Source organism: Labrus bergylta, chromosome 6, assembly GCF_963930695.1.
Source record: "Labrus bergylta chromosome 6, fLabBer1.1, whole genome shotgun sequence".
Lineage (NCBI taxonomy): Eukaryota > Metazoa > Chordata > Actinopteri > Labriformes > Labridae > Labrus > Labrus bergylta.
Genome location: NC_089200.1, coordinates 18624846 through 18652569, shown reverse-complemented (window position 1 = coordinate 18652569; position 27724 = coordinate 18624846). Strand labels below are relative to the sequence as shown.

General features: G+C 38.9%; 2 protein-coding genes and 1 long non-coding RNA gene across 4 annotated transcripts in view; all 3 read right to left on the bottom strand.

Annotated features, from left to right (window-relative positions):
* The window catches only part of hcn2b (hyperpolarization activated cyclic nucleotide-gated potassium channel 2b), a 47195-nt gene extending 36668 nt beyond the window's left edge, over positions 1 to 10527 (bottom strand). Inside the window, exons 1-3 of the mRNA XM_065955911.1 lie at positions 9367 to 10527; positions 7634 to 8057; positions 2227 to 2388 (exon numbers count right to left, since the gene is read on the bottom strand). Coding sequence (XP_065811983.1) covers positions 2227 to 2388; positions 7634 to 8057; positions 9367 to 10187 — 1407 coding nt within the window. The 5' untranslated portion in view covers positions 10188 to 10527. The remainder of the gene's footprint in view (positions 1 to 2226; positions 2389 to 7633; positions 8058 to 9366) is intronic.
* Positions 10528 to 12925: 2398 nt separating this feature from the next.
* On the bottom strand, positions 12926 to 27432 carry bsg (basigin). Of its 2 annotated transcripts, none has more exons than XM_020632074.3 (8): positions 27207 to 27432; positions 20078 to 20246; positions 19097 to 19185; positions 18815 to 18951; positions 17946 to 18222; positions 15171 to 15183; positions 14993 to 15065; positions 12926 to 14810 (listed from the first exon to the last, which is right to left on the bottom strand). In XM_020632074.3, the coding sequence occupies exons 1-7, from the start codon at positions 27268 to 27270 to the stop codon at positions 15005 to 15007; spliced, it is 810 nt and encodes a 269-aa protein (XP_020487730.1). In that variant the 5' UTR covers positions 27271 to 27432; the 3' UTR covers positions 12926 to 14810; positions 14993 to 15004. The 2 variants fall into 2 exon arrangements, with proteins under 2 accessions (XP_020487730.1, XP_020487729.1); XM_020632073.3 differs by having other exon boundaries at positions 15171 to 15195; positions 27207 to 27431.
* LOC136179406 (uncharacterized) lies at positions 16817 to 17939 on the bottom strand. The gene is made up of 2 exons (XR_010666536.1): positions 17199 to 17939; positions 16817 to 16986 (listed from the first exon to the last, which is right to left on the bottom strand). It is a non-coding gene; the product is annotated as an uncharacterized lncRNA (long non-coding RNA).
* Positions 27433 to 27724: the final 292 nt, after the last annotated feature.

Below are 27724 nucleotides of genomic sequence, written 5' to 3'. Positions count from 1 at the left end.
GCTATACAAATAAATTGAATTGAATTGAATTATAGATAAAAGTGATGATGCAATATTCGATAGCCTCCACCAGGACTCAACAGTAACAGATTTTCTCCTTTACTCCTCTGCAGTTTAGAAGTATTTGTACTTTGATAAAGTCATTTATATTACTGATCAAACAAGTCTAAGTGGTATCTTCCACTAGAGTTTCTGTGGCCATTGGCTTCAAGCAGAAGAACCGTCCATTTAGTGAGCAAAAGAGACAGAATGCATGGACTGTGATGCAATCCTGGACATATTAGCTATGATGACTATTTAGCTGATCTCTACATAACCAGATGTTTGCATATAACATTCATGGTTTTGACATTGCCTCTCAGCCCCAACTTAACTCTCTTCTCAAGTTGTGAGTTGGACTGCGAACATTGATGACTGAGTCCTGGCCTGGATAGTTTCGATTGATTTTTGGCGTAACCTCCTGCTACACTAGAAGCCCTGAAAAATTGGCTGTTGCTCTCGGGAGCTATATCAATGTCAGACAAGAGCTGATGAGATCAGCGCTAACATTTAAGTAAAGCACATCAAATCCAATGGTATTTTACTGTTCTAAAAGGGACTTATCAGCTAAATTTGGGTACTGGAGGCATTTTTATGCTAACTCTTCTGCTCACTTAAGTTAAATGTAAATGACTCTTACTTGTGACAGAGTATGACTACAGTGTGCTGGGATATTGTTCTTTTAACATACGTAAGCGGTAGCTCTTTTATCACTGGCCTTGACGGAGATAGAGGAGAGTGTGTGCGCGCAAGCGTGTGTGCATGTGTGTGTTAAGAGGGGGAGAGAGACAGAAAAATATGGCCAGGGATAAAATGAGAAAGAGGGGTGGGACAGGAGAAACAACAGTGTTGTCTCACAGGGTCAGTGGGTGTGTGATCCATCTGTTCCTGAGAAAACTAAAACAGAGTGTCTTCAGGAGTGTATGGCAGGCATCAATGTCACCGATCATCTTGCAAAAAACTGAAAGAAAAAAAACAGCTCTTATTTCTGAGCAACAACAGTGTCAGACAGCTCACAAGAGGAGGCATGAGGGAGAATTTATCTTGTCTGCTCATCTTCCCGAACAACAGTAAAGTGATGTTCAGGAAATAGTTTAAAATGATTTGCAGTGCACCTTTCGATGCTACGACATTAAGTAACAGTCATCCACTGACATCTTTTGGGACCTACTAGGTTACTTTAAAAGGCCAGATAACGCTGATGTGAACTTACTTTAAATCCTTATCTGTGTACCTGCGCACCTGCACAATCATTCAATGATAAATAAAACATTTCCAGGCTAGTTCAGTAACCATGATTATTCTCTTTTAATAATGTCATATATAGTTTTGTATTTGTTGCACTTCGAATCAGGGGTGGATCCAGACATTTTGAATGCGGTGGCCGAACTGGGGCATTATCTTATGCAGGAGTTCCATGAGCTATTATTTTCTAGTTCAAAATCTGCTTCAGGGAGGCATTTGAAGGGAACTATTAGGCTTCAAGAGGTTGACTGATCAAGTGAGTTGGTCAAAAGTTTCAAGAGAAATTAACACACCTTTAATAAAGAGTTTTCATGAACGGTCTGGTTACATAATTGTTTTTCATGGAGCTCAAGTGTTGCACAACTTGTTCTCTAGAGAGTATAACTTTCATGCCAGCATGTGTTAAAAATATTTGTTGTAATAGTCTGCCAATCAGCACATGGCCATAAGCTGCCAGCCAGGTAGAGAAAATGAAGGACATCTGAGAGGAGAAGTAAAGGAGAGAGAGAGAGAGAGAGAGAGAGGGAGAGAGAGATGGTAAAAGAAGAGACCACATGAAGTGCTGCTTTGAATGAGCAGAAAATGGCTCATTTTTTATCCCTCATTTCTGCTTTCTGTACACTTGCATGTCTCCTGGGTTTAACTAGAGAGAGTTTAATTGAGGATGGTCCAGTGTGGGTGTGTGTGTGTCCGTCTGTGTGTGTGTGTGTGTGAAGCCTCAACCTTAAATAAATTCTATTCCCCGAACTGCAAATAACACACCTTTTTCTCTCCATGGGGGATACATTTTGTACTCTGTTTTTGCAGTCATTTTTCTGCCTGACATATGAAATGACTTTAAAAAAAAAACACTTCAATCTCAACCAACTCACATTCATAAACACACACATTCACAAACACACACACACACACACACACACACACACCGCAGATTTTGCTTACCACCATCTTGTTGAGGGAGACCCAGCAGTCAGAGGGGAAGTCCTGCAGCATGGGAACGAGGAACTGAAGACAGCCATCCCAGTGACACAGCAGCAGCATCATACCAATCAGGTTGAAAATTCGCATCACAGCACTGGCCAAGTCATAGGTCATGTGGAAGATCTGTCAGGAGGAGAGGAGATGGGCAGACCGAGGGAGACAGGAGGAAGAAGAAAAAAAACAGAGATAGATGTGTGAGCGGAATAAAAAGCAGTTTTCTACTTCTTCTGAAAATGTTGAATATGTTTTGATAGATATCACACAAAGGGGGATTTCAGTGATCTGCTAAGTTAAGCGTAATTAACAGAAAACATGTTTCACTCTGTATTTTAAATTTATTAATAACAAAAAAATCAAGTAGTTGAGTTGTACATTGCAGGAAGAACTCATTCTGAGCTTCATCAATAATTCAAAGTGACATTTTATTTCTTCATGTGTCAAACGGCATGCCAACAATATAAGTCTCCTAATGCATTCTTCACTGTCACTGAGACGCTGTAGTTTGGCTAACATTCTCTTCCAGCAATGTTTTTATTAGCAATTTAAACACAATTAAATTGCAGATACAACATTCACATATTGCCATGTTTTTAAGTTTGATTTTGACGTTCTGTTAGCATAGCTCACTGTGGTCTATTTATAGATTAGCAGCATTAACATGAATTTAGAGTTTTGTTTCTGGACACCTGGTTAATTATTTCCAGTATTCACATTTTTAAAGCTCTATTTTTGTTGTTAGCTGCTTGTTTGCTTTGTTTGTGTGTGCTTTGATGCTAGGCAGACAGTAAATGGAGGGTTTCTAGAACTTTTGAAAAAAAAAAACATCTGTCTGCTGTGTCTGGAAATGAAAATAAAAGAGAATTTAAACAAAGTGAACCATGAGAGTAACAGATAGGGCTGCTGAATGAATCACAATTTGATCCTTGTTACAATATGAACATTGCAAAAGTCGGAATTTATCACAGAGTAAGAATTGTGAAGGAAAAACGAGATCATAACATATTAATGGAAAAAGTAATGTTGATGGATATGTACTGTTAACACTCAGGTACACAAATACAGACAGATACATAACAGTATGACAACATGAGGTATGCACTGTGATTCCTCACTGTGATTTTAAATGTAACTTGAGCTGTTTTTACGTTCTGTCTTTTGGGTGTGATTTGATCGGGATGCAAGGCTATCTGAGCTTGTAATGTAAGACTAATTTCCGTGCAAACAGACAATAAAGTGTTATCTTATCTTATCTTAATCAGTAGGTAAGTGAGGGTTTTGTAAGGTGTGCTGTCTGTCACTTCTCCATTTTTCTATTAATGTGTCAGGCTGAGATGGGAAACAAATGAACAAGCATACTCTTTGGTCTGCACTCATTCATGATCAAGCTCAATCAAAGCGTAAATCAAAAGAACGGGCAGACCTTTCTTTTCTGCTCATAAGGCTTACTCCTCTCAGGTAAGACGTCTCATTTGTGTGGTGACAGCCTCGTACACTAAACGCACACTGTGGTCATGCTGGCTGATGGTGAGGCCTTGTTATCACTCTGTGTCTGAGTATGAGGGTACATTAACATGCATGTGTGCATTGGTGGGTAATCCTTGTTTAGCTGGGCCAACTGGAGGCTTCGCTAAACTGCATGCAAACGCTAACCGCTCACTAGGGACATCAAACTGGCTTACACGGGAAGTAGGCCAGATGCTGCACATATATGAATATTATATATAGATACTCATGAATACTGGAAGCACTTTTATGAGCCAATTTGATGGTTTCTTTTATTTAAAAAAGCTTCTTTCTCACTTGAGACTTCAGAATCGTCCTGCATATGAACTAGGCCAGATACTGCGAGTGTGTGTCTGGAGACGTGAACAAGCATACTCTGTTGTGAATTTACAGTTTTTTAGGAGCAGCCAAGTTGGGACTTGCGGTGACTCATCCCGTCACCTCAGAGACCTCGCTGCCATAAATCCAGCGCTCTCTTGAATATCAAACTGTGCCTCCTACAGAACCCTTGGGTGCCAGTGTCCCTTGTTAATTTCAGTTCCAAAACAAAGCCAACCAGTGCAACATATTCCTCCATCCAAACCTGACCAACACACTTAATGCACTCTTACTCTGTGCAAAACTGTCTGATGCTTATCTGGATTACATTGTTCTAAATTATCAATGCGTAATTTTTTCGTACATGTTGCTTAACTTTGTTATTTGTGTTTTTACTTCCGATATCTCCTAATGCTATATTTGCTGTATAAGACCAATGAGCAACTGTGACACACAGCTTTCTGAGGTTTCTTCTTAAGAGCTCCTGTGAGGAGTTTTGAGTTACTTTTGAAACAGAATGAAATGAATATTGATGCCTCTTCTTTAAGACTTAGAAAAGCAAAGAAGACCATCAGGAATGAGATTATCTATTTCGCTGCCCAAAGCTGCCTTTCTTTTATTTGTACATGTTCCATTTTTAAAGCTTCAGTCACACTCTTGACTGTTAAAAGAAAGCAGGATGAGATTTTTTTGTTGAAAAAACTTTTTATGCATGTTCAGGTTACAATCCAGCAAAAACAAACTGTAAGGCGTACCCCTTACTCCACAGGAGGTACAAAATAAACATCAATTTAAAGTTCTTCTAGATCTGTAAATATAGGAGCTTTGGTAGAGCAAAACTAAGGCTATAAATGCTAAAAATACTATTCGCTACACTATTTTTAGTATCTTCTGTAACGGCTAATGGCCTTCGCTAATTTGGAGAGGTTGAATGGTAAATACACCGTGAGGCCCTGCCCTGTGATAAAGAAACATCCCAATCATGATTAATGAGGCTCCCGGACTAATGTTCCCCCCGACACCGGAACAGCACCTGGCCGTGTGTCACTGTCACACCGCAATGTGGGTCAACAACATTACAGAGACCACCACTCACAGCCTGAAACCCACAGATAGACTACTTTCTATTCTCTGCTGCACATGGATAATTACTCTGTGATCTGGACAATTTGAATAAAGTTATTTGGGGGAAACTATTGAACCTGATGAGTTTAATCCCCACTACCAATCTCCACTGATAAACATGGACTCCATCAATTCACCATCATTGTGTAGCTCAGGTAGAAGGCATCCTCTGGGCAAGTGGAGAGCCTTGATAGAAGCTTCCTGCCTCAGGAAATTGCTCTGGTTATTCCTGACCATGCTTATCTCTGCACACAACACACACACAAATATATCCAAAGATCACATCAAAACTACATATAGGGCATTCCTTTTTAATTATAAGAGTTTTTCTAAAGCAGTCTCTTCTTCGCCTACAGCTAAGCTAAACAGTAAAATCATCACAACACTAAGATGATCTTATAGGAAACCCCCTCTGAAGCAAGCTTAGCTGAGCTGAGCTGAGCCGAGCCGAGGTGAGCCAGGCAGAGGTGAAACACAGCCAGCCGTGTTTGGATCGCGCTGAGCAGAGCAGAGCTCAGGACTAAGCTGATTGGGGCAGGGCTGAGTCGGAGCAAAAGAGCATTCAGTTGTGAGTGTTTCTCAGTAATCAGGGCTCCCGTCAGGCTCAAATTACCACTCTGTAATCAGAAGAGTGCTGGTTATTTTCAGAGCTCGGAAACACACGTTTTATTCATAGATGCTGGGTTGGCCCAAATAGGGATCCTCCGTTTGTGTACACGAGCCCATGCACACAGCAGATGAGGGTTAATTGTGTTTGTGTGGCACATAAGGATATGACGGATGGTGCAGCTATCTATAGACAAATCTTATTTCCTGATGTGTAATGTCATCAGAAAGCAGTGTACTTGAGTTAGCCAGCCTGTCAGCATCCATTTCCAGCTGTTAGATGTTTTGAGTGGTTGAAAAGCCACATTGGAAAAAAAATAAAAATAAAAATGAGGAAAGTGAATTTCTTGTTGTAAAAAGAAAAAAAAGTCAGTGAGTGCCCCTGGTGGTTGCGTTCGTTTCCCTGGAAAATCCCTTTTCATTTTCCCACTGATGAGCACAAATGAATGTTTCATGAATTCTTAACTACATCAGCACACTGTGCTGTGACGAGCTATTATCCAGCTATCAGGCTCATTGTTATACAACATGGTAAACCTTCTTTTCTGTGTGTCAGGAGGTAATTATGCAGCGCATTGTTTTGATGTACAAACAGAATTACTTGCATAGTGATTATAAACCACTGCACTGGAATCAAATTATTGTTTTATTAATTAGAGCACAGTCAGTGTAGATTCTCTTTTTACCGCTGCCAAAGAGGTTATGTGTTTGGTCTGTGCAAATGTCTGATTTTTTTTCTGCTGCAGGATTAAGGGGAAAACGCCTGGCCTGATTTTCATGAAACTTTGCATAAAGGTAGAGCATAGGCTAAGAAAGAACCCAGTAAAGTTTAGATCAGACTCATGAACAAGAAATTACAAGCTGGATCAGACACACAAACCAGTAAAGTTTCCTGCTTGTGAACAGAAAGTTTCCCTTACAATTATAAATGAAAACATGTCATGTACATGACATTTTTTTTGGAAAAGCATTGATATTATACATCCGTGACAAGTTATCTCTGACTTTCAGAAGTGTATGTTTTACCTCTTACCTTAAAGAGTCTAATAGATGCTCAGTGGGTTTAATGATGATACAGGTTTGACAAACGGATACAAAGTGGTGGAGCTTGCAGATGTGCTAATAATAGACTTAGACTAGTTTTGTATGGAAAACAGTTCAAAACGTTTGAGTAAACTGTTCTTATATCCCAACCTCGTCTGGCTTCTACTGAACACAGGCAATAGTCGATAAAGCCCTGAAGCCTTTGATCTGCTGTAAATAAAGGCTGCTCCAATTTGCCATTTAAACATCTCGATGTGGGACCTTACAACCAAGAAGCAACATGATCAAACAAAATAAAAGTTTAAATCAGGTTTTATTTAACTATCTTGAATTATTTGTTATTGATATAAAAATTGGGTTTAGTGAGATTTAGTCCAAAAGTATAGCCTCCCCATTTCAAAAAAATTAGTTGTTGAATTGTACAGATTGTGTACAAGTGAATCAATGTATCATTTTTCATTGAACTGTTTAAGATTTAACAATATTGTTAAATAATATTGTTGCAGGCATTTTCATTTTGGTATAGGGTGATTCATCCATATCAGTCAGATTACAGTTGTAGAAGATTTAGACGGCTTAGATTAGCCTAACATCTTCTTTTGATAGGTAACCTGCATATGATAAGGTTTTCCCCTCTTGTATTTCTTTCCATCTACTGCTTACACATGGTTTGTTTGTATGTGTTTCTTGCCGATATGCTCACCACATACAAACAGCAAAGATTAATTACTGCCTCCTTTCATTGAATTACAAATGTTGAATCCCAGCCTACCTCCTCCCATTGGTGGATGTAGCGGATGAGTCTGGACAGCCTCAGCAGTCGCAGCAGACTGAGGATCTTAGTGAAGCGGACGATGCGGAGCGCTCGGGCCGTCTTGTACACCTCTGAGTCGATGCCCTTCTCCACAATGAGGAAGATATAATCCACAGGTATGGAGGAGACAAAGTCCACCACGAACCAGGTCTTCAGGTACTTCTTCTTAATCTTCTCAGGGTCCAGGATGATCTCTGTGTTGTCCTCGAACACAATGCCAGTCCTGAAGTTCAGCACCAGGTCCATGAGGAAAAAGGTGTCAGAGACCACGTTGAAGATGATCCAGGGTGTGGTGGTCTCGTCCTTGAAGAAGGTGATGCCCACAGGGATGATGATCAGGTTGCCCACCATAAACATGAGCATGCTGAAGTCCCAGTAGAACCTGATGGGGGGGAAATCAGCAGGGAGAAGGGAGTTAGAGACTGAGCAGGGATCTATTTAAGCTCTGATCCCTAAAGAAAATCCTGATTTTTCATTTTATACACTGTATCTTCTCCTGGTGATGTAAACTATACCCCCGATTCAAGCCAAAGTCAAGCCAATGACAAGCAGAGAGACAGAGATACTACAGGAAAGATAAGCTCCCAAGAAGAACAACAGGCAGTAGCACCCATAACACAAAACCTCTGACAGAGTAAATGTCAGCACTTATCACAGCTATAGTTCTGTGTAACTGAGTCATAGTTGATTCCATTGGTGCATGAACAGCCTTTATATGATGTTGCTTTGATTGGCAAGCAGTGCAGCATTAGTCACTAAACCAAACATTATTTATAGACTATGTTTTATTGAATCATTCATCACGAAAGCAATATTTTTAAATGTACTCTGTTTTAGCTTTTCACAGGTGACGATTATGCTGCAGATATGTATCACAACAGCTGAAGAAAAAATACGTAAGATATATAAGACATGTGATATACCTTACATTTTGATGACCAAACAATTCATCAAAATGTGACATGGATCTATCATACCATAGTTATGCTGCTGTCCCATCAACTTGAAGTTAGTGGGACGAAATTATTGAAGCGACGCCGAGTCATGACCCAACTCAAAAAATGTGCTATTGTTTAGTCTTGAATGCCCCCTGACATAATTACCCTTTAACAGAATAAATAACATTTGATCAAATAATGTTTTCAGAGCAAAAAAGTTAAGAGCAAAATGGAGGAATATGTTTTTTCACGCATACTAAGATGGTAAAATGAGCTCTCCTTGGTGCTGAAACAGATTTTCAGACACATTCCCATTCCAAAAATCTAACTTTTCCAATTTAACATCATGTTAAAAGCTCAAGAACCAAAGCGTTTGTGCAGGTCAGTTGCCTCTAATGCACATCTGTGTGGCAGCTGTGTATAGATTAGAAAGTGTAGGCAAAGAGTTCAACCAGATTTGAAATGGAGACTAAATGTGGAATCAGTTGGTTCTATAAACAAATGTGTCACAAAAATCTGTAATATAAGGAATAGACTTCCTTATTTCCTGCAATTATTGTTGTCAGCCTCAAAGAGGGCAAGTTGAACTTATTTTGCGTGAATAATAACTTTCAGTCTTCATAATTTTCTGATCACGGATTCATTCCTGATAATTCTATTTCCCATCTGTTTTTAGTCATATCTAAAAATGTGTATGTTTGTGTCAGTATATCCATAGCGAAGTTTATGAACTTCACTCAGTTTGACTCATACCTGAAGTCGCTGTATGGGTGTATGATCCAGTTACCCGCTGACTTCACGCGCTCTTGTTCTTTCTCCACTGCCTTCTGACTGCCAAACATGCGCAGGGAGAACTTGTTCACTCCAGGCTGAAGCATGGAGCTGAACTGCCGCTGCATGTACGTCTGATTCCCCCTGGAGTCTCCATCGTCCGGCACAATCTGAGAACCATCGTCAGCTTTGGAGAATGTCACGGAGTTTCTCGAGTGTTGGCTCGGAGTCTGTCCTTTACTAGCCGGGGTGTTGGAGAAGGAAACTCTGGAGTCCTTTTTCTCCATCGCTGCCGCACTCTTGACCTCGGCCCCGGGCCCCTGAGTCAAGGACCCAGCCGAAGTGATGGAGCCATCCATGACTGCAGCCTGCCCCTTACAGTCTTCGTCTTCTACTCCTCCATATGTCTGCCTTTCCTGCTTTGAGATCAGGGAGGAGAGGCTCCCTGAGCTGGTCGGGTCCCTTCTACAATCTCCGTTTTTGTTGCATATCATACCGATGGCTCTTTCTCCCCTCACGCCCGCCTCTGACACTGAGTCCCCAGACTGTGAGCCGTCAGCAGCAGCCCTCTGGCACAACAGAGCACAGGCTCTGATGCCACTGCCACTGACAGGTGCGGAGTCCTCGCCTCGCAGGAGCCACAGCTCATTGTTGTTGGAGTTTTTGCGCGCAATGGACGCGGCTCCGCCTACTGTCGTTAATTTCTTCATCGTGGTTCCGCTGCTCCCATCCTCGCTTACTTGAGGTGCTAGTCGAGGGCGCAGGAATTTGGGCTCCTCCTCACCGTCATCCGCCTCGTCCATCACAGCCAGACGCACATACGGACACTCCCGTACCTTGGACCTGGCGAGACTGGGCGGCGGCGGCGGCGGCGGAGGAGGAGGAGGAAGGGATGTAGAGTTCAGAGCAGCAGCGTCAACCCTCTCCTCTCCATCCACACCACTTTAAGGATAACAGCGCACCGGGGCCGTTGCTATGGCTGCAACCTGGCTCCTATTGTGTGTTTTTTTTTTTTGGCTGTGTGTAATGTGTTTTGTGCGTGTGAACAGCAGAGAAAAGGACGGTGGACACAATTACGCCTGCAGGCACACTAACCACCTAGGCTACACAATACAGATAGTTTATAATTAAAAAAAAAATGAAACAACCAAAAAAGTGGATTTCCAAAAAAGGAAAGGCCCAATTAGGTGACAGTGTAACTAGAAAACTGTAAGATCATTTAAAAGCACACATTTCGGCAAAGTCAAAGGAATTCCAGGGGTGACATGAAGGTCACATGAAACCATCAACTTCTCCTTCGTTTATGTCCTACAATCAAGATGATCTTAAAATAGTATTCTAAATAGGCTAATAATCGAAATACGCTCCTGGTCATGGTGGTTATCGTAGTAAAAGCTGCTTTTTGACTTGTTTGAGGGGCTGTTTTAACAGCATGTGCCTGTTGCTTTAGGTTGAGAAGTCTCTCAGGGTGGTCCCGGCCTATAATTCCTGGTGAAAAGCCCCACCTTGTGGAAAAACATAAGTATGGCACACCCTATAGCCTCCTCCTCCTCCTCCATCGTTAGGACTAGGCCACTATTACATTTGTAGAAGGCGTGTTTTTCATGACACCATGATGTCTTAGACAGATAGTTTTTTTCCAATAACTTTGAAAACAAACATTTTTTGGATGACTAATTTGTAATATGTCCAAGGTATCAACTCTACTTTCCCCAAAACATATAGGGATAAAAATCAACAAACTTGGAAAAAGCTGACCCTTCTTTTTACACATAGACACCAAAAGAGGTAACCAAACACATCAGACTGATATCATAATTTAGGTAAGTCTTATCGCAAATTTACTTTCTTTCTTCTCTGTAGAACTTTCTCGTTGTTTGCAGAAGTGTAAAGAGTGCTGAACATCTGCTCAAGTAAACCTACTGTAGGCTACTGTTACATTACTAACTTTACTCAAATGCACTGTATTTATAACTGAACTGTTTTCATTTTCTTCTTTTTCTTTTTCTTTATTTCTATCTGTTATTTCTAAAAGCTTCCCTGTGGACAGGTGTTTCAAATTAGCATTTTGCTAAAAACACTAAGAGTAGTGCCTGTGGGGCTTGTGTGTATTTAAATGTCACAGCACCAATGTTACTGAATGTCAAAGTCAAATAAACAAATACATAAATAAGTAAAAGTACTGGTGTAAGGAAATACTCAAGTAAATGTAGGAAACCGTCTTCTTAAAAACTATTAGTTAGTTAGAGTATTAGTTACTTATTTTGTTAATGTAAGAACAGCAGACATTCAATAAAAGAGGGTTCTGCTTTTCCAAACCTTCAGTCTAAATTGGGCGACCTGTGCTGTTCTGTTCATTGGTCACAGTCACTTCTTCAAACAAATAAAATAAGTCTCAGAAATACTATATTCCATCTCTGCCAGCAGATTCTCAAGAATATTACACACTAGACCTTTAATTCAAATGTTACTTAGAAGGCTACCTTATTTAGATTTTCCAAGTGACCAAGTAGATGACATCATGTAAAGAGTAAACATAAAGACTTGAAAATATACTCATAGAAGTACAAGTACCCCAAAACACTACTTAATTATAGTAATTTGACTATTATATAACTTTCGCTCCTTGTTTTTTTTTTTAACTTTAAAAAAAAAAATGGTTATAAATAATTAGCTATTTGTGTAACACTACAACTCATTAGACTGCATCAAAGCTAAGTTCAGGCGTTCTTGAGTTCATTAAGCTTCATAAAGTTCCATTCACCCATTTTGCATGGTAATAATTATGTTAGAAAATCTCTGAGCAGTTTTCAGCTTCAGTAAAAAAAACTGACCGACATTAATATCGATGCCTCTAATTGAGAACAAATGACAAAAATGACCGTTAGAGACAAGCTTGATCATTTTTTTTACACCTATAACCACTGCAGGGCGTATAAGGGTGGGTGTCAGACGAAGTGAGTCACAGTGAGTGACTTGCAGGGTCTTTTTTTTTTTTTTAAATCAGAAAACTATTTTCACATTAAGCACAATATCCAAGAAGAGATTAGCGGTACTGCTTTATCCACAGGGGGGCGCCAAAATTGATGCAAGCCACAAGTTCCTCAAAGGAGCTTTAAGGATCACCTGACACTGAACTGATTCTTCTACCTACAGTTTCTTTTGTAAGGCGAACAATCTACAAATCGTCAGCCATGTTCAGAATAAACATCAAATGTCAGATGGTAAGTTCAGATAATTTAATAACGGCTGTCAAACTATTTCTACATGTATTTTACTGTTTTCTTTTGAATAGTTATTCCTGTATACACTCACGGTATTTCTTTCCAGGACTTTAAATCCGATAATGATGAAGATCTTTGCATCTACTGTATGAGGGGCCACAAGCAGGGCCTTTTGACCTGCTTTTCTAAACCAACCTTTGACATGCAAAACAGTTAAACATGTGACCAGACTTAAAACCAAAAATCTTTATTCAGTCTGTGCAAAGCTGTCAAACAGATGTTATTCCATACTCTGAAAGTACAACAGATTACACAAGTGTGTCTAGGTCTTTTTTATTCATATAGAATACATCCAATCACATCAATACTCAGTTAAATGAAACATATGGCTTCTGAATGGTCTACACAGTGAAGGGAACAGAGATGGTGGTCCAACAACTGCACACAGATGTTTTAGCTCAGGTCACAGTGAGCGAGAAAGACATCTTCTCCTGTATTACATTTTAAATCTGTGAATTCTACAGAAATAACAAATGTTACATTTCTTGCATTGGTCCTTAATCATGTTTTTTTTTTACTGTGCATGTGACATCAGGTAGCTAAAAGTTGCAAACAGCACTGAATGGGGACCAAGCAGGCTGCTAGCATTAGGATGTGCGTTTCTTAGTTGACAAGAAGTCAAATGTTCCAACATTTTTCATAAAAACATCTGTAAATAATTTTTCACTGATTCATAAATTATATTCAAATGACTGAGAACAGCCAAAATATTGATTCTTCTGGTTTTGGATATAGTGTTTGATTTTGGTGTAAAATTATTTTGCAAAAGTTGGTGAAATATAAATGTTGTGCACACAATAGTGATTACAACAAGACAGTGAATGGCAGTGTGAGCCTAAAGCTTGGCCGAGTTACGTTCACCAAGTGTAGTTATAGTTGCCCATTTGGACTCAAGAATTAATGTAAAATTGTAGTTAAAAATATGTTTAAAAGTGTTCCACATCATTAGTTTGTGGGTCAAAATTCCTGTTTTTAACTTGAGATCAGCAAACTCTGGAGATGATCCTGACAAAATTTGAAGAGGACTGGCTCAAAGCTCTCAGATGTTTGAAAGAAACAGGACTCTGAGGAAATTGAGAAACAAAATCCCCAAATGTGCCTTTTCAGAGAAGTAGACAATCAGAGCAAAGATGCAAATAAATGAAAAATATCTGGCTCCTTTTAAAGCCACTCCGGAGATTTTAGAAAAAACTTAAAACTTGATTACTGTAACGCCAACTTTGGGGGAATGACCATCATTGTATGTGCCTGAGAAGTGGGTGGAACTTTTAATCCACCTATGAAATTTTGTTAAAATCTTTGTTCAGTTTTTGTGTTAATGAGATATTTCTGCAGAAAATATCAGAAAATTATCAGAAGAGGACTATTGATTAAAAATTCCATTCGGCTGTAACAGGAAGTGGCTGTACTTGGACCCTTAAACATTTTAATAGTCAAAGGAAATGAAAGCAGGATTTAAAGGGACAAACGCTTTTCTTCTTGAAGGACTTTAATTTCTTACGGCAACAAAAGCTAGCAGACATTGAATCTCAGTCATTTCTGCATTTAATCTTTAGTGTCACATGTACACCTTGTAACAGGTAACACAATGCAAAAAAGAGAAAGAAAAAAATGGTGCTAGTTAAGGCAAAGTATAAAACTCTGCTAAAGGAGGTTTTTGTTGGTGTAGGGACAGATCAAACGTGTGAATTCAAGCACACTCCAGCTGTTACTAGAAGAATGGCAGTGTTTTATCTTAATAATACAAAATAGTGTCTATCATCTAAACAGAACTTTTGATTGGAGAATAAAAGCATAGTAAAGTGTGAAGTCAGTGTAGGAAGCATTAAAAGAAAATAAGCACAAACTAAGCATTCCTCACATGAACTGTCTAATGAGTTTACAACAAACACACACTTTTCTATAACAGCATTTACACTCATGCAATATTTGCCCCTTGATCTGAAGCAGAAATAATTCCACACTATGCTCTCTGGCTGCACAATATGGAGAATAATAGAGAAGAAAAACTAAACAAAGAGGAAATCAGTCAACTTCTTAAACATTAACACCCAAGCACAAAAAGGTTCTTCAAAGTTGCAGGGTGCACAGTATGGTGTGCAACACAACAGCTGAGTCCTGGACTGCAGTCTGTGGGTCCATCTAGGAAAGACAAAAGTTGCATGAGTGAAGAATTACAAAATCTTTCACTTGTATTGGATTGTCAAGGAGTTCATCTTCTACATAGTGTTTCTTAAAGGTGTTAATGTGAAAGTATTAGAGGAGGCCAATAGTGAGCTTTTTGACTAATAATGAGAAAACTCCCCAGTAGTGGTTTCACTCACCTGTTTCAGCTTCTAATTAGAATTCCTTTGCCTCACATTCTTGTCTTTGTGATTTGCATTAGAATTGCTCTTCCTTAAACACAATGAAGCAAACATGAGTTGTGTAAGAACACTAAAACAAACAAACAAACATTCAAACATTGAGTGACGATAAAGGTACGCTGCGATCTGTACTTACAAGGGAGCAGATCCTGAGTCGTCATCTGGACAGCAGCAAATGATCAATGAAGGAGAGCAAACAAAAAAAAGGGGGTCAGCTGATAGCAGGTTACATGTATGCGATTGGTGTGAGCAAAACATGCCCCCCGCCCCCTTCCCCCTCCCCAGATGATTGTAGCAAAAAGTTAGAACATGACATCTTCTGCAACATACCAATGAGGTTATGATCAAATCAACTTAACATGAACTGAAGCATGCCCACCTGTAGCATTTCTGAATTGGATTTGTTCAACTTAAACCTTAGGGCAATTCCAAACGTAAACATTGTGTGTGTTCTATAAAAACACACATCACTAAATGTCACTTAAGTCAACTGACTAAGAGACTGAAGATCTCTTAATCATTTCAAAATTGCCCTGAAATTGACATTTGTATACATTGCCCAAAGTCAACCCTATGCATCACAGAGGGCTCATGCAATACAAGCAAAAACACTGCAGTGGCTCTATTCAAATAAACAGTAGCATCTTCAAACTGCAGGAGCTAACACACAGCCTAGCATGTCAGGGGTTGACATTAAGCTAAATTTGCCACTGGTCCTCCGGGCCACTGGTTTTCAAAGATCACTGGCCTGACCATTGTAACCGCTGGCCCAGGGATGTTACTTTTGATGCGAAGAATAACAGTCACCAACTTAGGCTACTCTTGAACAATTCTGATGCAAGATTAAATTACAACTTTTATTTAATTAATTGAGCTCTAGTTATAAAAATATTGTGTATTTTTCTTATATTTATGTGCTCATGTTTATTCACCATGCTGGTAACTGTAAGAGTCTACTTAATCTCATCAATATTAATATGAGGCTGTGATAGAGCTGGAATTCTTCTGATCACCTTTCTCTCCTTCTTTCTTCTGTGAGAAACTCTTCACCCTTAGTCTTTACTTTAGGAGCTCTCTTAAGGGCTAAGATGCTTTGTGAAAAACTTTTCTCTTTACCAGGATCTAGTCTTGAACTTTAAGCTGTCTGTCACTGTGGCTTAAACTTTTTTCCGTTCTGTTTTCATCATGCCCTGCTGTCACTCTCGACTCTTCCTGTGATTTTTTTCCTTTGAATGCTGATTTAAGCTCAGCTTTTGTCGGGATCTGATGGTTTTAAAACCGTTTTACCGAACCAGTTTTTTTAATCAGAGAAAACCTGCGCTAAAATCTGTGTGTGAGTGTACAATTCGAGAGTAGCGAGCACACTCGCAGGAGGGACAGCAGTGAAGCCGTCGGCTGCCTTTCAACTGTGACAAACATGCGCGCGTGCACGAGCGCTTACGTTGATGCTGTAGCAGTTATTAGCGCAACGTTTAAAAAAAAAATTACTGACAAGACACCGGTATGACAGGAAAGCGCTGTGAAATTGAGCTCGTGTTACAGTCTTTTTTTTTTTCCAGGCACTATTTTAAGTGGCCTGAGCGGACTCTATCAAGCATTCATCCGGGCCAGCGGGCCAGTTATAATGTCGAGCCCTGCATGTGTAGAGGCAGTGTTCATAGCAGAGCAAGAGCACATGCGCGAGGATCTAATTGAGAACGAACCGTTACCTTGTGAATACAAGGTAACATAGAAGAAGGCTACCTCTGTGGTCAAACAGTGAATGAGACAATGTAAATGATGTACTGATCTGGAGAACAGGGTTTCCCTTTATTGATCATGCATAGAGTACACGATGCAGAGAGCATGCAGACAGAATGCTTAAACCTCTCACTTTTCAACCTGTCCAATTCCCTGTCAAACCGTTTCACTCGTTTGCCTCATTTGACTCTTTCATTGGCTCCGACACATGACTTCAAGTAAAGGATACAAAAGTAAATATGGTAATTTTTTTTGCTCTGTTTGCAGGGCCAGTGAAAGAGTGACCAAATCTTTGAGCACATTCCTCTTAGAAGTGGTGACTATGAAAGCAGTTAATTCAAACTCCCATAGCTTTTTGTTTTTTTCACGCTGTCATCTCAGCTCAACCACTTCAGTCTGACATGCAGTTTTTTTTTCCACTTACCAAAATGCAAAATCAGCAGCGAACAAAGAAGTAAAAGTGTAAATAATAAAAAAAAAAATAGTTTCTCTCACAGATGGTTTACACAAAAGTGGAAGCTAAAACCAGATTATCATTTCAAAAAAGTTAAATCATAGCAAGGACAATAAGGGTTCATATTGATTGCGTGCAAATACAAACTATACAAAACCTTAAAAAGCTTTGACTTTAGTCTCCACTTGCTAGTAGGAATCACCATTCATTACATGTGGCTACAGTTTCACATGTTTGTATCTTTCACAAGTTGAATGAATTCAGAGACATTTGTTTGTGTTCATGTAGACACAAATTCTGGCAATACACAATCAGGTTGAGAAGTTGTCAAAGATCAATGTTTGGTGAAATTTTCTGAGGCCACTTTGTTAGCCAATTTGTATTCACTTTATGATGTTTTTTTCTCCAACCAAACTTCAGTCAATAACATTGTGAACATCACCACTAAGCAGTGGAATTCATGGCTGTTCAAACTGAAAAACAACACTTGGTTAAAAATAAAATGTGAGAAAACTGTGGCTGCAGTTTGCTTCAGGTTCTGATCAAGTTAAATGCATCAGTAGCACTTTCAGTACTACAAGATTATCAGCTGGGTATGTTTTCACATTAATGGCAATCAATGATATCGTCTATCTATAAGGTAAAACAGTAGTAGTACTGAACAAGACCTTAGAGCTGATGTTGTATGTAGTGGTGCAGGTAGTGTGACATACATACCGTCATTGATCTCATCAGGCTTTCGCCTCTTCTCGTAGATGAAGATGATGGTCACCAGGATGATGACCTCGGCCACAATCCCCAGGAAGGGCCAGAGAGCAGCCAGGCGACTGCGGACACGCAGGTGGATCTTGTCGCTGCTTGTGCCAAGTTCATTGGTTCCAGAGCAGACGTAGTCTCCAATATCGTTCTCCATGCTCAAGTCATTGATGGTCAGAGTGGTCTTGTTAGGGGTACTCTTGATCTCATATTTGTCGGTAGTGCCGTTGATAATAGGCTGAGGGTCATGTTTAAGCAACTCGTTAGACATGGTTTGTACTTCTGCATTGAATCTTCGTCATAGCTGCCTACCCTGTCGTACTTGTGTGTCGGTGTGTCTGCGAAAACTTTGCCTTAAAATGCTAATGGTAGTGCGATTGCTATGCTAGTTATATCGCCAGCTTCCTATTCCGCTACATTCTGTACTTGTTTACAGGAAACATGGCTACTGAATCCAAGCGTATAATTCTGTTTTTTTTTTTTTCTTGTTCAAGCGTTTTTCTTGCTGCAGAATTTTGAAAATGGCAGCGATACTGTTGTTGTAAATTCTGGAAAACAGTCTGCATCGTTTAGACGGGTAGTTACATTTTTGAGGGGGTGCACGTCAGGCTACATACGTAGGCATCTGCTAAGGTATAGATTCAACGCAGAAGTATAAATCAGGCTTAAGGCACACAAAATACCTAAACCCTTTTTATTTTGTTATAAAACTCAAATAACTGGACAAACATTATTTGCATTTTATAAAGCATCATGATATTAAAGGTGAACTACATTTCAATTTTTAAGTTCTGTGACTCTGCAGTCAAAAGTGCAAGCGAGACACATACCTTCTGGGAGCCTTCTTCCTCTTTAAACCAGGTCCAGTCAGTGGGCAGTGGGTAGCCATGGCTATTACAGACCATCACACCTTTGTCATTCTCATTGGCATGCTCAGAGTGCTTGTGGGCACCTACATGAGGAAGTGCTACAGCAAAAAAAATAAAAAAAATAATGTCACGCTCAAACTCAAAAAGTTTTGATAGTTAAAACTCTGACGTAAACGTGAGCAAGAACTTTCAAAAGGTCCCTAAAAGCAACTTTCAATATGTTATATCTATTAAAGGACTTACTTTTGACTTCAATTGTCTGCTTCACCTCTGGATCAGTCAGGAACACACATTCATACTTTCCACCAGAGTTGTGGGTGATCTTATTCAAACTATGGAAAGAGAAAGAGAGTCAATGGTTTGAGAATCTTTTGCTGCGCTCCTTCTTCATAGAAATATGATTCTATTTCTCTGTAGTCATAGCATCCTAGCATATGGCAGGTTATGACTTCTAAACAATCAAATGAATACATTTCAATTTACTTAAGTAGAAAACAGGCGAACTGTTTTCAAAAAAATTCAAATTTCCTGGTAATCACAATTCCACTTTTGTTTGTTGCTGCTGTCCTGCACATTCCTGCTTGTTCTCTCTAATGGGGAATTAAGGTCATGGCAAGTGAGCACACTGCTGTGGGCGCTTATCCCTGCTGCCAAGACTACCAGCAAAGCTGCACGGCTACACAGTCCATCTCTCTGCAAATTAAGAGCAGCGAATAGCTGAATGGTGCCCCTAGCTCTGCTGCTAATGGAGGCAGCCAGCAAGAAAGGGAGCATAGTGAGAGGTGGAGGGACAACAGGCGTGCAAGAGGCAAAGTAAAAGGGAAAGGATGTTAGAGAATAAAGATGGCTATTGACTGTAGTTACAGAAGCAGAAACAGACAGCGTAAGAGTCAGACTACAGAAGGGTAACTATAAAACTACAAAATAATCTCTTTCAGTCTGAGAAATTAACTATCCTTTTAAATTACTGACGTAGTTTATTTTTCCAGCTAATAAAACATTTTAAAGCATTTCAAATCAGCTGAGCTTGATATTTTCTTGCATTGTTCATATAAAACATTCATGTGCCTGTCAAAAAAAACTTTTTTGTGTTTATAAGCTACTGGAACACTTTATTTTAACATTGTCCCATTCAATGTTACTTCGACAGGATGAGTGTCTTCAATGAGACAGAGTACCCATAAGCAGTTCTGCTCATGGCACATTATGATTGTATCTACTCACCTAAGGATGATGGATGCAGAAGCCTCAGTGGATTTGGAATCTTCAATGACTTTTCCATTGTGCACCCAGTGGGATCCCTTGATGGGAAGGTTTGACTCTGTCAAGTTGCACCTGAGGACTGCGGAGGTCTGGTTGCTGACCTCCGTAGGTTCAGTAATGATGTTTGGGGCTTAAGATAAACAGAGACGAAAGTGTAGATTTTAGACACAATAATGACATGTTTGTCAAAAAGTGTCTGACTTTTTGATTTAAATATAAACATTGTAACACAAGTATGAGGTCTAAACAAATGTACATAATTTTCTAAGAAAGGTGAAAAGAGTTCCCCGAAGGGGGAAATCTATTTCACCGATGATAGAATGAAGGGGAAAAAAGGATTTGTACTGGAAATCTAGTAGGTACAGTAGTCTCCAACAAGGTCATGGGGAAAAGATATAGTTACATAAATACATGCAGAAGATCCACAACAAGTTGGATATTAAAGTACTGCAGTTTTGCTGCTTCAACCAGGTAACGAAGCTGACCAATTCTTTACAATAAAAATAATACTGGACCACAAGGCCAAAAGCTATCCCATGGCTGAGAAACTATTGCTTGATCATTAGTTTCTATGAGCCGTGCCTACCGTGTATTTGGCTATAAGCCATAGGAATTAGCCAATGTTAGTATCAATTAAGGAAAATGCTACCAAGAAAGCAATACTAATCAGGTAAATCTGACACCCCTTTTTTTTGTTCTCCTAAAAATGTAATAGTCATATTTTGTCAATATCAAATTACTTTAATGCAAGAGCCATTTTCAAATTTCTGACCTTATGACCAGTATTATAAACAAGAACACTTATCATGATGATATGTAAGCTTTGCAAAAAGGAAGAAAAAAAAAAGGCATCAGATTGAAGGCATGTTGTGTCAGGACATAAAGGAATAGGGAGCGGTCCAGCCACTCTATTTGTATTCTACTACAGGACAACTGTGGAGCTGTTGAGGAGAGGGACAGTGGATACCAGGTGAGGCAGGATAGAGAGGACACTGGACCAGGAAGCATGGGAATTGAGTGCAACAGGACCTGAATGTCCGGGACTTCACTAATGAGGAGATACCAGCCAAGTGAGTTCTCCTCATGCTTCCTGTGCCACTCACTTTCAATCACAATAATGTTTGCCTGCGAGCGGATCCACTTGATTTTTGGCGTCTTCTTCAGTTCATTGCGGTCGGGGTCGTTGGAAGCACGGCACTCATACGTGCCAGAGTCATCAAGGGTGAGACTAGTGAGTTGAATGGTGCTTGTGCCATGTGATATATATGTGGCATTTATTTGCACACGGTCATCCCGTGCCCCATCAAAGAGCTGGGTAAAGGTCTCATTGGGCTCTTCACCCACCACAAACCACCACTGCACTTCAGGGATGGGGTTCCCTATTACCTCACAATGCAGCTTTGCACTGTCATTGACCAACTTCATCTGAGACAGGGGAGACTTAATAAAGCCCGCTGAGAAAGTTTCATCATCAGCCCAGCGAAGAGATTTTAAGCAATTTTGAATGTGGTGGGTTTAAATCAAGACAGGTGATTTTATGGATCATGATAAAAGGCCGTTATGGAAAACAGACAAGCAAGAAGGAAAAAGAAAGACAAAAGAAACAAAGTTAATACAAGCAGAAATGAAATGAAAAAATATGGAAGTAAGCTTTGAAAAAATACATGATCATTCCTGGCACTCTGGCCTGTTTCTACATAAATAATAAATGAAACATGGATCACTTTAATTGTTGATCTGTTTTAAGAATTGAGGTAAAACTAAACTACATAAATAAAGCAGACTTTATAGGAATTATACTTTTATATAAGAGTCATCATTTGAAGTTAAATTGTTTTAATTGTCGTGATGAATCATATTGCATTGCGTGATGGTCGTAAATTTTGTGCATCCTGTTCATATCAATAGCAAGTAGAATATTTGTTGCGAGTGATCCTCTGGAGTAGCTAATCTTATATAATTGGATTTCTAAGTCATGTCAGTTTACCAAATTAATCGTCTTTATATTCAAAGGCTAAAGAGCAGTTAAGCAACAACTAGTGTTTGGGCTGATGGCAAAACAAAATGTTTGATGAGACATCCCTAATGACAGTTGAGCAACAAAAAAACACACAAAAAAACAACAAAACAGTTAAAGTAACCAATAGCATTCCCATGAAAGACAATGAATAGAAAAGCAGATGAGGCTGAAATGAAAAACATTTAACATGACTAATCTGGTTTAAAATCCATGAATGCCTTTGGACATGGACCAACCAATTCTTTTAGGCTAGTGTTTACTTCTCTGCTGTGCCTACAGTCACCCAACACTCTTAGGGTGTTAAAGTAGGAAAACAGACCATTTTTCTGAAATGATTCTGCCAATGAGTCATTTAGGCTATGAACATGACCTTAATGTAGGCGAGTAAACATGGTGAATATCATCTAAGGGGGAAATGAAAGCAACATATCTGTTGCATTTACATGGGAATCACAGAGAAAAGAAAATTTGTATACGTGACATGTTGCCCGACTCTGTGAGAAAAAGATAATCAAATAGGAATACGTTTACAAGCTATTGATAGACAATCAGAGCAGACCAAAGCAAAATCCTTTTGTGAAGGATTTACGTTAACTTTCCTTCCTAGTATCACAGCTCTACACTTTGGAAGCAGGCAGGGTGGCCACTCAGTGGTGGACTGGGGGGGGGTTATAAACTTAGGTGGGTCCAGGGAAGAATAACATTCTCACACTACTGGCAAAAACAAGGGAAGCTTGTTCCCCACCTTTCACTAACACAAAGCAGAACAAAACCAGGGCTGGGCCCAGGGAACCCAGCACAAAAAAACAAGCTCAAGAGTGAAATAAAAACTAAATAAGCACAGAGTTCCAAGTATCTCTAACTGCCATCATGGCTGTATGCAGCTAGACAGGCAGCGTTGTATCCTAATCAATCCTGTGCACCAAGACACACACTGGCAAACAACAAAAGAAGAAAGGTGAAAGGGGAGGAAGATAAAATGTTTCCTGGAGTGTATTGGTGTATTATTCACTATGCTGCTGTACCAACATGTCATACACAAATATCCGGATCCCAATATATTGTCGATATTAATGATATTGTCCTAAAATTACAAACACCTACAGTACAAAGATCTCCAAACATGCGTTAATTCTACAGAGGGATCGTTCATTTAAGACAGTTGCAGCCAGACTGCAAGAAAATTAAAAAATTGCACTGAAGACATAAGAGTCACACAGTAACACAAGGCTTCAGGATTAAATGTGCTGTTTTTGTTTTAGGATAATATCCTCTCCTTCCCTGTCTCTCTCCCTTTCTCTTCTCCTACACTGTCAGAGTATGATTCAAATATTAATATCATATTCAGCGCCGTCAGGTCTTGGTTACAGCGTTGTGGCGTGTGATTAAAAAGCTTCTACATGCCGACTTTTGTAGAAGTGCCACAGAAGATTTGTTTTGTTAATAAACGGATGATAAAAACTTAAAGCCAGTTATAGTCACAAATAACATTCATACATTACACGGTCAGGATCAACAACTCATGGAACACGCCTGACATTTTACAGTTTTCTGCAGTAAAAATATAGAAAGTGAATCATGTTATCATTTGGATAATTCAATAAAGTGAGAATACGTTCCAGGTGAAAAAGTAAACTTCCTGTTCACCATCAGACTCGATGAGAATGAAAACACTTTAAATCAGCTAGTGAGATCTGATATCCATGCAGGAAGTACCAGATATAATTTATTAATATGATACTTTTACTTTTGAAAACCAAAGGGAAAATAAATAGTTTTTGTCAAATTGGTGCACAAAAATAGAGCATAATACAAGAATTACAGTGCTTGATGCTGAAAATTCCCAGGGGGAGGACTACCAGACCCCCCAGGCTTAACTGAATTCAACATCTTTGCTCTAATTGTGGAAATGAACAAACTAGCTTTCATGTTGTGTTGATTCGAATTTAGAACAGGACAAATTACTCAGTATAATAAATCATTTTTTAACATGAGATTTGTTCTTGCTTTAATTAGCCTACACAATAACTAGAATTCCTAATGTTGCTTGTTAAGGTGTCGAGGCGGGTACATCTGCAGATGTATGGTAGGACAAACTTAATGAATGTTGACCTCCACCGAAAACTTGGAGCATATAAATGAAAGACAGAATAACACAGACTGAGGTTTGAACTTGTCAACTAGACCTCAGTCTCTACATGGAACCTACATCATGTAACACAGCTTCCCCACCATAACCAAAGGTCACCTTCCTGGGACATAGTTTATGAAAGTTCAAAATTAAATATAGTCAGGGCGGCAGTTCCAACTATCATCGGTTTTGAAGCACATGAAGCTTGAAAGCTTTACCCCTTGCAGCTGTCTGCTCATGACATGCGTGTCAGTCTTAAGTGTCTTTAATCCTTTCAGAGAACAAAATCCAGTGGATATTCAATGTTTACATACGGTGCGAACAAGCTGAAGAGCCTGATCAATTCACAAATAAAGTCTGTAATTCTGTAATTTAAGGAATAAATATTTAAGTTTTGATGTGAACAAAACAGAAAAGAGATTTGTTAAGCAATACATGAAAAGCAAATAAACCCAAACTATGGGAATACATGCTTTATCTTCACAGAAACTTTTTTGTATATTTTGTTCACAAAGCTGGTTGAAGATTAACAACTCAAGTTACAATTTACTCCACAAGGTCTAACAAAGACTAAAATGCTGAAACCTAAAGGAACTTTTGAAGCTCGCTTAACAGGTTATATAGAAATGTTCAGAATGAGCAAGATTGTGTATTTTAACACCCTGTCGTATAGAATATGGATGTCATGGGTTCAGCATGAAGGCTGAGACATGCTTGTATCAGACAATGCTTAACTCCCATATTCAGCATGTGGGAAACACCATCTGATAAGAGGGTAAATAACAGAGTGTAAAACCAGAATTTCCCCATCAGGGATTAATAAAGTATGAAAAAAAAACATCTAGCTTATGCAACCTGATCTTTTAAGGGGTTTTGTTGTGTCTGGAAATCTGGAGTGCACTAATCTAAGCCCACTTTAATGTAATCACTCAGTTGTGGCATACCAACACAGACTTGCCATCACTAAAAGGAGGACACCAGAAACAAAAAAATCATGTAATCAATGGTGCAATTGCTTAGACTGATTGCTTTCATCATACGGGGATAATTTGAGAAAGAGCTGATGGAGCTGCTCTGATCACAAAATGGTGTTGAATGATACTAAAGAAGCAAAAACTCTAGGGATATCTAATTTTACTTCTGATCTACTCCAGAGCTAACAGTACCAAAGCAGGAAACATTGTGGCATGAGGGCTCTTTGACTAGTACTTAATGCTCATGCACTTTAACATTGGTAAATAGTACTGATGCAAGGACCAAAACTGATTCCAGTGCATGTGCCCTCCTTTTACTATACCTACATATTTCAGAGCGTGCAATCTTGTTTTCTTTAGGATGCTGCAATACACAATAAAGGTACATTCATGTGTGCTTAAACGATGTTGCCCAAGTGTTTCAGTATTACAAATCACAATTTTTCCATGGCAATTTTTCCATGTGAATTATGTATGATGTGTTGACCGTCATTTTTAGACATAGAAGATCACTGGGGCAGACAATATACATAAAACAGCAAAGCTCTGGAGAATCAGTATGACCACTACTCATATTACCAGTCAAACATTAATGTGGCTGGCAATGTTGGGAAAAAAAATGTTTCTACTGAACACTGGTGAAATTGATGATTTATCCGTAAGTAGCTGGTAAATATATTTGGATCTTTCAACCCTTAATTTAAAGTTAAACACTGCTGCTATTTTAAATGATAACAGACAAGAAAAGGGGTAACGACAGTTCACGGATCGACACAATGAATAAGCAGGTCATTTAATGACCACAAACAAGACTTTTACGCTCCAACAATGTAGGAGCATAAAAACAACTGATTCAGACATAATGTCAAAACACTGTAACATGACAACTGACACGTCACTGGAATGAATTGATGGCGTCTTGATCTGGTCAGTAAATATCTCCAAGTTTTATACCTTAAATATCTCTAAGTTTAATATCTTAAATATCTCTACGTTTAATATCTCTAAGTTTAATACCTTAAATATCTCTAAGTTTTATACTTTAAATATCTCTAAGTTTAATATCTTAAATATCTCTAAGTTTAATATCTTAAATATCTCTAAGTTTAATATCTCTAAGTTTAATACCTTAAATATCTCTAAGTTTTATACTTTAAATATCTCTAAGTTTAATATCTTAAATATCTCTAAGTTTAATATCTTAAATATCTCCAAGTTTAATATATTTAAATATCTCTAAGTTTAATATCTTAAATATCTCTAAGTTTAATATATTTAAATATCTCTAAGTTTAATATCTTAAATATCTCTAAGTTGAATATATTTAAATAGCTCTAAGTTTAATATCTTAAATATCTCTAGGTTTAATATATTTAAATATCTCTAAGTGGCGGAAGCTGTCAGTTCTACAGTGACTAGCGAAGGCTGTGATGAAACACTTACGAAAGGACGGAAATATATTTAACCCAAAGCGTAGTTCTTGAGAACTTGTCTGTGGTGACATTTTAATGAAAGCAACCCTTCACTACTGAAACATGACGAGTTAGTCTGACAACATGACAACAATGTTAATACCCCACCATACGTTGCGAATTAAAGCAGCTCACATGACTTGTTACATTTGCGATCGTTTTGTTATGGACGGGTGAATCTGTAAATACACTCAATGTTAAAGCTCTATTAACAAGATATTTCCGGTTAAACGTCTGAAATTTAAAAATGCAAATTAGCTAAATGAGTCGCTAGCAAAACCACAAACGAAACGCCTAAACTAGCGTTCATAACCCGAGTCTTTTATAAAAGCACTGGATAAATGAGTATACCAGTAGCTGCTGTACAATTATAAACCAAGAGACAACACTGTTGTTTCGCGTAAATAGCAGAAGACTTAATTTATATTATTTACGGTCGTTGTCAGAGCAAAGTCTACACATTGAGCCAACATGGCTGACACCAAATTCTTACCTGTGGACGCGCTAGCTTGCCAGCAGCTTAACAGAAGGGCACCGACAGCCCACAGTAATTTCATGGTCGATGATTTCGTATTTAATAACTAGTCGATTAAAAGTAACGTTAACGTATTCGGGGTAAATCTTCTTCCACTTTTACTCGCGAACTTCCAGCGAGATGTCGGAGCCGACTGTTACGAAGTGAAGCCGATTGAGTCGGTCGTCCTCTAGTTGCACCTCACGCACACACGCCCTGATCGGCACGTACACATGACGTATTGTTTAGAGGCGTGGTTACGTCACATGAGTTTCGGAGCTCTCCTAACACAATTCAATCTTTTCTAATGACTACATCTATGTTATTAAATGTATTAATGTTGATGTTGAACAAACTTGGAAGGGTTGTCTCATATTCACAAGACAAGTATAACTGTCTGTATGCCACCTCAATTTAGTGTTAATAACTCTGATTTAACCAAACGTGTTACAAAAATGTCTGCAGTTTTCAAACACTGGGTTATGAGGTCTTCTTGG